The following is a 10,843-nucleotide window of genomic DNA, read 5'->3' as shown; positions in this document are numbered from 1 at the left end:
CTTTTACTACCTCGCTGTTGCTTCACTTTCAGCTGTGGCACCCGCTGCTGGGAGGCACAGCGGAGATAGCTGCAGCTGATGCAGTGATGCGCAGTAGGAGGATGCTTTTAATCCCTCAGTTTTTTTTATTTTTCACATTTTTTTTTCCAGCTCAGTTAAATTTCAGCTCTTAGATATTATACATGTGTTTTAAAATTCGGTGTAACTTACAGTTGGGAAGGAGGGCGCTCTTTCAACCATGGAACTGAACTTTACCACTTTCCCACTCCCAGTGGAACATTTCAAGGACCTCATAGACTGACTTGTTTGGGAGGGTTTCCGGAATCAGAGGTTTTACTATATCGTTTCACAATTAGTTAAGGCGACGAAAAGAACATGATACAATGCTGACAAATCACGGAGGAAGTCACCCATCTCGCAACAAGTGTCGTTTCGGTAAGAATAATCGAAACACACGGACAGTTTTGGTTAGGTTTCATTTCCCGTGAATGACCCGCCCAGCTGAAGTCTTCTTCCTCAGTCTTCTCTCATCTGTATCCTCCGCAAACAAGCAGGAGAAGCGTCTTTGGTTTATTGCTCTCCAAAACCGACATATTAACCTGATAGAGGAGCTCAGCTTTAAACCGAGAGGACTGAAGAGCAGACTGAATGAAATGTAAGTTTTCGTCAATATTTGTTTTGAGCCTTCATTGTTATAAAGATCAATGGAAAGATAGTAAATGCGTAGTAAGGATGCAACCAGTTATTTTGTGGTTCTTCGTTTAACTTTACATGGTTTGCCTTTCTATGATGACACTTAGCTTACTTATATTACCATACATTACATATCTTCCTGTCTCCACTTAATACCTACTGTATCACATTTAAAAAGAAAAAAGTCAGTCGGCTCGGGTCCTTTAATCAGTTTTTGAATGATTCTGTTGGTTCTGTTGCCTTAAGTCTTTTGGATTTGTGGATTGAACAAAAACATTAAACACTAAAACCACTTCCTGGTTTTATTCTAACCTCTAGCTGGCATTGTAGAGCACACCACTGAAACCACTGGTGTGCTTCTGAATCAGAAGTACGGAAGAGGATTAGAACCATTAAAAAATGTGGGGAGTCATTTGGAATTGTAATAGAAAATTTCTATTATTCTCATTTAAAGTGTTTAAGTGGCTTATGCATATGCCTAGTTTTAACACTGTAATGGACTGTTCAGTGTAAGTTTCTAAAACTATATGAACTTATTTCAGCCTCAGTAGTTGGAGAAGACAACTCCCTTTGCAGGTGCTAATAATGTCAAGGGCACAAAACAACAGCGATGTGTGTTATGATAAGTTTGTGACTTTTTCCCTCTTCCTTGTAATGGATAAAAGAGTGGGAGCACTACTTCTGTTTCAGAGCTCTCATGACTGTAGAACTGTGATGTTTGATTTGTGTTAGCTCTCCTGCTTACAGTAATTTAAATGCCTTGACCACAGCTGACCGTGTTGCAGACTTTATAAACAGAAAATTCCACCAGAGATTTTTTTTTCTTTGTGATATCTAGTGGCCCTAATCCTCTTCCATACAGAGAAAACAGATACGATCATGTTTAAAAGAATTTAGCTTAGTAGCAAAACTACTACTAATAATTGTAATAATAGTCCTGAACATAATAAATTCAGATTTCTGTTTCACTGACACTAAATCATGCTACAAATTCGACTCCAAAACTGATTCTTGTATTGCAACGGGGTTACTACAAAAAAAATTCAGGCAGCTTTCTTAATCCTAATAATGTATGTAAATGGTTTTTCTTAATTTTGTATCATTAGAATATATTTCACTAAGGACCACACTGGAAAAACAGAATCATGTCAAGGGCTTGACATATGTACTTTGCTTTAATTCAGTCATACACAGTTCCACAGAGGCCTCTCATGCAAGCACACACTGTACCATACAACTGACTCAAAACATCTTACTATGTAATATGCCACATAGTGCACCTGAGCCAAAGAGCAGAGCCTTCTGCCAATAAACCAGCTGCACATGAAAATTAAACTTTTCTTTAAAACTCATCATTACTCCTCACTTTGAGATCAGTGAACCTCTGTTTCCTCTGCCGTCACGAGCAGCAGTGCTACTAAACCGGTACACAGAGTTCAGCGTCAATGGGGCCTTCTCACACGTACAACTTACCTATACCATGCACATTAATTTATAATCCTGTATTATTATATGTATTATCGAGGCTGCTGTCTCGATGTAACTAAACATCCTCTTTAGTCCGGAGGATAAGTGGTGAGACCACAGCAGGGCTCGCAAAATCGCTAGCCCGACGTCCCGGGGCTAGCGATTTTTCCAGTCGGGCTACCAGAATCTATCCCTGCCCTGCCCGTCGGGCTATCATAGGAAGGAAAAATATATGACAATGCTTTTGCATTCTTTCGGAAATGTAGCTGGGTAATTATGTCATTGGCGTCGGTGAGCCACTGTCAATATGTGACTAGGGCTGCTCAATTAATCGAATTTTAATCTAAATTACGATCTGGGCTTTCAACGATCATTAAAAATGACTGAGCCGATTATTAGCACCTCCCTCGTGCTTTACTCTCGCGCTGCTCCGTGTGGCAAATCGAGCGCACCTCTCTGCGTTTCAAACACGCGCCACAACAATTAAGAGGAGCTAACAGACGGAAGCTCGGAAAGCTAAGCAGAAGTTATTTGGAGAGGAGAGTGACTGCCGTTGGCTGAAAAGAGAGGTACAAAAAGAACCTTCAGTGGTGTGGAAACATTATGGGTTCACTAAACATAGATGTTTACATTTTATTTTTTATATTGCAAACATTTGCACTGTAATCAGTATTTGCACACTATTTTATACTATTTTTGACAATCTTTAAAGCCATTATTCAATACATTGTTATTGTTAAATGAATATCGTCAAATAATCGAGATCTCAATTTCAGAGAAAATAATCGTGATTATCATTTTTGCCATAATCGAGCAGCCCTATATGTGACATATTGAAATTGCATTTGAATTTGCGCTTGTTTTTTGCTTTCACTTTGCAATCGCGCGAACTGTGTATAGAGAGCGACAGTACTGATTGGTGAGTGACGATAATTTGCGCACAAATTCCTCTGACATCGTCTTATCAATCGTTAGCTTACTATGCGAACATGACAAGTGAAATCTCCCGCAAGAAGCTTAAACATGTGAGAGGTTGATCGCGCAGAGAATCGCTGAGCGTTATGTGAGTGCGTGTGTAAAAGAAGCAGGATATATATTTTAGTTCTGCTGAGCCAAATAAGACCGGTCAGGGTGAAGAAGTGACAGCCAAAGGAAAGCTTACCACAAAACGGAAAAGTTATGACAAATCAGACTATAAGGCAAAAAGAAAGTGCAGCTTTATGGTTTCGTGGACAAAAGAATTTCTGTGGCTGCAATATGACAAGCTAAATAACCAGGGGTGCACATAAGTGGTCCACAGGTGCGCATTCGCTGTCAAAATAAAAAACGCGCACTAGATAAGAAGTTGCAACGCGTGTTTGCGTACATAATTTTCTGGAGGAGGACAGGCATTTGTTTAGAACTCTTAAAGATGTCGAAGAAGCTCCTTTAAGCAATTACTTTGGTGTTCCTCCACCTCCAAAGAAATGTCAGAAGGAGTCCGAACCACAAAAGAAGCGCGTATTCTCGGAAAAGTGGTTGCAGGAGGTGAGCTGGCTTTAAACAAATGATGAACGCACAGAGATTTGGTGCAGAATGTGCCGTGAAAATCCCACAACAGTGCCTTTTATATGGACGCAAACGTGCATTGCAACTTCTTATCTGGTGCGTGTCTTTTATTTTGACAGCGAATGCGGACCACTTATGTGCACCCGTGTAAATAACATAATGTTCTGCCGGGTGTGTTGTTGGTTTCCCTCGATTTCTGAGTGGACAAGTGCCTTTGTTACTGGGACCAGTAATTTTAAGAAAGGCCCCCATTAGAACCCATGAGAAATGCAAGAAATGCATTATCGCTCAGTCTGCAATATCTTTCCCAGAACAAACACCAATTGCAAATAACATACTAATAATCAACCTGAAAAATCTGTTTAGAACAGCCTACTATGTTGCAAAGAGTGAACTACCACTGGCAAAATTTAGCAGTCTTTGCAAACTTCAAAAAGCAAATGGCCTAGATCTTGGTTCCACTTGCTTCTTATCCGTGACTTCAGTGGAAATTTCAAATTCAGGATCTGACACAGACTGATTCCTGTTGTACAGTTCTTACAAGTTCATAGAAATTTCTGTTCAATTAGAACCAAGCATTTGAGTTGATGATTGTAATTTTTATACAATGTTGTAATTTGTGTTTCAACAATTTTTTGATTAATGTTTTGTTTCCGTTACAATATTATACTTTAATGTATAATATTGTAACGGAAACAAAACATAAAAAAATTGCTCCCTTTTTTATTCGGGCTACTTAAATTTATTTTGGGCTACCAAAAACTGAAGAGTCCCTGCCCGAAGGGCTACCAGGGATTTTGAAATTTTGCGAGCCCTGCACAGGCTGCTTCCTGGTTTTAAGGAAGGAAGCAGTGTTTCTGTATCTTGCTTCTCTGTTTGATCCTTGCATGTGTGAATGCAACAAAGAGCTGTGTTAACTGCTGACACTTTTCAGAAGTGTTTGTAAGGTCATGCAGTGATCTCCAACACAGGTCTGTTTCTAATGCAGTACAGGCCTGAACCCTATCAAGATCTAAGCTCTGCATAGGTGCCAACTTATGGTAACTTATAGGTTTTCAGCAATATATGCTGCCATCCAGATTACATCTTTTTCAAGTTTTTGCTTATTTCATGAAGACAATGCAAAGTCATATACTACGTGAATTCCAATTGTGTGGTTGCTGGGTAACCAATTGCTAAACAGCCCACCCTGTAATCAATACTTGGCACCTATCGAGACCACAGAAATAAAGGAGACCAAAAACTGTATATATACTGAAATCCTGTATAGCAAAGCACATCTTAACGATTATTGAGATTAACAATGTCATACATATTCCCCCTGAAACTAAATAAGTTAGTCTCGTTGGTTCTTAAATCCCTCCCTTGTTACTCCTAAACTGCCTCAGCCATGTGTTTATAATACTTCTACTTTTTTGCAGCATTAGTTACCAATATGTGTGAAAAGTTGACCAGCCATCATTGATGATCAGGAAAAATTAAGGTGAGGCTGAACTTGCTTAATTTGAGCTACTATCAATACAGTTCCCTTTTCTCTATTGCTAATATTTCTATTTAAATTATTTTGTAGCATCACTAATCTATATTTGTGAAAGAGGAAGCAGTACTGTCATGGCAGATCAAGGTGAAATGAAGGTAAGTAAAAATTGAAAAATGCTTCAATAAAACAAATGTTAAGAAGTGAGCTTTTATTAATTAAAACATAGGTTCATGTTTTAAACTGTTCCACATAATACTAGACATATTCACTAAATATTGAAGTGTCTAATAATTAATTTAGAAATTAGGAATGTTAACTGGACTTTATATTTCAGTTCCAGGAGGAGGATCTGTCATCAGACATACAAGATTGGAGTAAACATCAAGTGAGGCAATGGGTTCTCCAATTGGATCGCGTGGATGACAAAGTTGCTGAAATATTGTTTAATGAAGACATCAATGGCGAAAGTCTTCTGCTTTTAGATACAACTGACTTAACCAAAATTGGCGTGACTTTTGGACCGGCTAAACTTCTCATTCGTGCTAGAGATGAAGTTGTGAAATTTAAAAAAGAAGAGCCAGTAGGTTCTAGAAACCAGCCTGGAAAACCATGCAAGCCGTATCCATTTTGTAGATACCACGATACATTCAGATACACGGAGAGCAGCATTCTTGATGTTACAGAATCAGGTGCCTCAGATTTGATTGAACCCTGCCACGAGTACAAAGCTTTCACCAGCACAACAGAAGAAACTAAAATGAACAAGTTCACATCTGAGGTCATTCGCTTTGCAGCTGCCTGCATGAACAGCCGTACCAACGGCACCATACATTTTGGAATAGGAGACAAACCGGACTTCACCCACGGTCAAGTGTTGGGTGTGGTTGTTGAGGACAGAGAGGCTTTTGCAAATGAACTAAAATCTGCCATTGATGATCATTTTGAATATAAACATAAACAAACTGCTCAGACATGCGTCAGACATCCTCGATTTGTTGAAGTTCTCAACAAGAACATGACATCATCTGACAAATGTGTCATAGAAGTCGACGTTGTTCCAGAGACTACGATCTGTGAAGAAAACAGCTACCACACAAACACCAGAAAAAAGGGCAAGAAAAAAGGCAAAAGTAAAGAAACTGAATCAGAACCATCAAAATGTTTCTTTATCCGTGATGGTGGTAGCAGCAGAGATCTTCTTGCGCAACCAAACAAGCGAGAGTACGAGCAGTTTCTAGAAAGTATGGCTCAGCGATCACAACGCCGGAAAAAGGCAGAAGAGAAGCACCTCAGTGTGATAAAAAACAGCACTCAGGGCTCTAGACTCAGTCACATGATCACTGGTGGCTCTCTGTCTTTAGATAAATCAAATGTTGAGCAGTATGTGATAATAACTAACAAGTCACACCCAAGCCAGTTAGATTATCTAAAATTTCTTGTAGATCTGAACCCAACAGCTGTGTTGGACTTTGATCCAGAATCAGCTAAAGAGGGATTAGAGCAATATTTTGACCAGCAGAGCCCAGTAAATGTTCATTCACCAGCACGATATAAAATCACAGAAGGAGTTGAAGACATTGCGAACAAGTTGAAATTAACTCAAAACACCAGCTGGGTGTTCTGCAATGGAGGCATTGAGCACGAGTCGCCCTCAGACATTGACCAGTGGTTAATGGACAAGGGAGCCTCCGTCAGAGATGTCATTTCCTTCTTGTGTCGCAAAGATGTCCTTCCAAACAAGAGGTTCCTCGTCATTTTTTTAATTTTGTCAAGAGTGAGTGAGAAGATGGACCCCCTTGTGGAGACTTTCAGTACATTCTTGCAGGAACTCAGAGGCACAGATCAGATCCTTTGCATATGTGACAATGACAAAGCATTCACCTCCTGGAGAGACTTAATTGAGGCTCGATGTGGAATCGACATCTCAGGTAGATGCATACATGATCTCAGCTTTGCAGAAGTCAATGGCACTATCCTTAGCCTTTGGTCAGAGAATCGCAGATCCAGTCGTTTCCTAACGTGTGGTGGGTTAAGCAAAGTGTTATTTGAGAAGAAAGTAGAGCGAAGTCTGAATACTTTAGATGTCCTTTGCGTGAACCAATGTGAAGGAGGAAATGAGGAAAAAAATGTGATAGAGGAGAACTTCTACAAGGGTGGAAAGGTAACGTGGTGGAATTTCTATTTCTCGGAGCAGCCTGGATCCACACCGTTTATCAAACGAGACCACTTTGACTACATCAAGGATACAATCATACCTGATTTATCCTCTCTGAGAAAAGCCTGTGTGTTGTTTAACCTCTTGCATGTACCTGGATGTGGTGGGACAACTTTGGCCATGCACATATTGTGGTCTCTCCGGAACACATTTCGTTGTGCTGTCCTCAGGAACAACAATGCTGACTTTGCTGAAGTAGCCAGTCAGGTGACCAAACTTCTCATGTATAAACATCAGGAGCAGCTGCCACGTGTCCCTGTTTTGCTGATGATAGATGACTTTGATGATATGGAAAAAGTATTTGACTTGCAGCAGCTCATTGAAAAAGAATGCGAAGAGAAAAAAATTCAGTCTAAGTCTGCGCAGGTGGTTTTCTTGAACTGCATGAGGTCAGAGTCTTCTGAAACGACTGGGCAAACGGCAGATACTGTATTCATTGGAAATAATCTCTCTGATAAGGAAAAGAAACTGTTTGAGGAAAAACTAGTCGAAATTGAGAAAACTTACAAGAACACTGAAACATTCTATGGTTTCATGATCATGAAGAAGAACTTTAAGTCAGAATATATTGAGAGTGTGGTCCGCAACACACTGAAGAGCTTCAATATGAATCAGAAAAATGCCCAGCTTCTTGCAGTTTTAGTTCTGTTGGATGTTTACTGCCGCGGGGCCTCTCTATCAGTCTCTCTGTGTGAGGAATTCCTTGACCTTCAACCAAAACCGTTTTGTGGATCCAACAAAGTTGAACGTGGTTTTGGAAAATTTTCTACTTTTATAACCAGCTGTTCAGTTCAGGGTAAGGTAGTCTTCAGAGCTGTGAAAATGATCCACTCAAGAATTGCAAAGCAGTGTTTGTTGGAACTTAAAGCAACACACAATGTCAAAAAAGTAGAAATTGCTGACCTTCTGCTGACCACAGACGAGTTTTATGAAAGCACACAAGGCAAAAGCAAGCTCCTGCAAGACGTTCACCACATTTTGGTCAAGCGATATCATGAATTAGAGGAATCACAGTTCTCTCCACTTATTCAGGACATTGCAAATGAAACACCTGGACTGGAAGAGATGGTGTTAAAAAATGCCTCAAAGAGATATGAGAAAGATCCCATTGTCTCCCAGTTACTTGCTCGGTACTATTACCTGAGAAAGAAAGATTTTGTAGAGGCAAAATTTTGGGCAAAAAAAGCAAAAGATCTTTACAAAGACAACTCCTATATTGCAGATACATCAGCACAAGTGATCAAGCATGAGCTCAAGAATGCCATTGCAGACTGCAAGGAAGAACCCATCAGTCCAGAGAAACTGAAAACACTTCTGAAACTGTCTCAGTCAGCATTGGAAGCATTCCAGGAAACACAGAACCTTGCAAAGAAGGAGTCACGCCAACGATTACAAATCAAAACAGACAACTCTACTTTCAACACCTCTGGCTGCCTGGGAGAAATTCAGGTTGGTGTGCTTGTCACTGATGTGCTGGCAAAGACCCCTGTTTTCTCTTCTGATGGTCTTCGTCATGACATAATGAGCCAGGTTCTTTCTGGAGAGCTTAAACTTTCCGACCTAGAAAGTAGGGATCGTTGGCACACCAAAAACAAACACTACTATTTCATTTTGAAACACTTTGAGGATGTACTTTACAACCTCAAATACAGGATGAAGAAGAACTTTGACTTCCTTGACAATTTTTATGTAAATCTGGGCTCCAGATTTGGAATGAAAGATAGCCGCGAGCAAATGTCCCAAAATGAGCTTTTCAGATGTTTCAGACATTATGCAAAGGTTTTCTGTAAGACAGATTCTGCATCTCTTTTGAAGAATAAAACCTTGCACACCATGTTGGAACTACACCAGACGAGACAGTTCCTGGAAGAGGAAAAGGCTGACACCTATTCTGGGATTCTGAGCTGTCTCTCAAATGAAACCTCAACTGTAAAGTTGGAAAAGATTGCCAGACAGTATCTCTTTATATGTCGGCGTTGCCCAACTCCAAAGGAGAAAGTGAACTTTATCTATGTCAATGTTGTTTTGAGTCGTCTTAAACTGGAATCACATCTGTTACAGGCATATGAAGCCATGGTAAACCTTCTCTTCCAAGTTCTTTGTGGGCAAATCCCATTAAGTGAGAGTTTGCCGCTCTACTTCATTGCAGTTCTGCTGTTATGGCCAGAGCCAAACCGTCCGGTATATAGAGAACTTGGAAGGTACATCTCACAGATGAAAACCTCTTATCATGCAGAGATGAAGGAAGTGTACAACGGCAAGAGTCCCGTTATCCATTTCCTGCTGGGGAAGAAGCCTGGATATGAACGACTGGTTCACATTGGAGAAATCAAAAAGTGCATCGTGGATGGGCACCAACAGTTTGCCTCCATGTGGGGAAGTGGCAAAATATGGAAGGAGAGGAACGTGGAGGAGCTCCTTTATAGGGCCACAGGGGAGGTGCATAGTGATTGCATAATGGCAGATACTGGTTTTCCAGTCACCCCAATGTATCGAAGCCAGATTAGTGGGCATGCAGAGGGGTCAAAAGTGTCATTCTTCATTGGTTTCTCCATGAGAGGACCTGTTGCATTTGACATTGGACAAAAATGATTATGCATGGTCATGACAGAGCTGAAACACGCTACCTTTATCTGGCAGAGTTTGCACTGGACATCTGACTAACTGTCGTCTTTGGCTTATATGTGATTATGTTTTCTTGTGTACTTTACATAAATGATGTTTGTATTTTTGTTATTGTTGCAACGGGAGGGGGCATTTGTCATACAAAACCTTTGAGCAATGTCTTAACAACATTTATACTGTAGCTCACAAGTCACTGCATATGTGAGATTCTTTTTTTAATAACTGTTATGTGATATTTGAAAATGAATTTAACTGTTACTGGTTGTCGCGTTTTAGGTTATATGACTGAAAGTGATATATGATGGATCTAATAGTATAGTTACATCTGTTTTATAGTACATTTATATATGAATTGTGTACTTTTGTACTACTAATTTTTTGCATAATGATCATTTGATTAATACAACTAAGTTGTATATGAAGTTGTCTGACGTTTAGAATTCCAACACTTGACCTTTTATCATATTGTCTTATATTACTTTTGCAGTTTTGTTTAAAACAACATGATTTGTTTTTTGTTTTCCATGTAAAATCTAGCACTGAGTTTTGCAATACCTTTGCTGCCTAATAAAGATGTACTGTAACATTACTATGTAAGGGTTACTTTAAAATGCACTGCACATGCACTCAAATAGTTATATGTAGACTCCAGAAATGAAGAAGTGCATAACTATGTTCAAATAAGGGGGAGAATGAAATGGAATTGATCAGTTTAGGTCATATGCAAAAGCTCTAAGAAGCATTTGCATTATATAACCCCGTGACTGCTCCTCATACAGCTTAAAGTATGAGATACTTTATGCTTTTTTTTTGGA

General features: G+C 39.7%; 1 protein-coding gene across 1 annotated transcript; it reads left to right on the top strand.

Annotated features, from left to right (window-relative positions):
- Positions 1 to 298: 298 nt before the first annotated feature.
- Positions 299 to 10,595, top strand: LOC134645110 (sterile alpha motif domain-containing protein 9-like). Its single transcript, XM_063498400.1, has 4 exons — positions 299 to 655; positions 5,130 to 5,191; positions 5,279 to 5,343; positions 5,523 to 10,595. The coding sequence occupies exons 3-4, from the start codon at positions 5,320 to 5,322 to the stop codon at positions 9,993 to 9,995; spliced, it is 4,497 nt and encodes a 1,498-aa protein (XP_063354470.1). The 5' UTR covers positions 299 to 655; positions 5,130 to 5,191; positions 5,279 to 5,319; the 3' UTR covers positions 9,996 to 10,595.
- Positions 10,596 to 10,843: the final 248 nt, after the last annotated feature.

This window comes from Pelmatolapia mariae, linkage group LG16_19 (genome assembly GCF_036321145.2).
Source record: "Pelmatolapia mariae isolate MD_Pm_ZW linkage group LG16_19, Pm_UMD_F_2, whole genome shotgun sequence".
In the NCBI taxonomy this organism is placed as follows: Eukaryota; Metazoa; Chordata; class Actinopteri; order Cichliformes; family Cichlidae; genus Pelmatolapia; species Pelmatolapia mariae.
This window is presented reverse-complemented; position numbering and strand designations above follow the sequence as displayed.

Coding starts and splice junctions, on each gene's coding strand:
- LOC134645110 (XM_063498400.1), top strand. CDS start 5,320: ATGGCAGATCAAGGTGAAATGAAG. Junction 5,344..5,522: donor CAGATCAAGGTGAAATGAAG/GTAAGTAAAAAT, acceptor TTTATATTTCAG/TTCCAGGAGGAGGATCTGTC.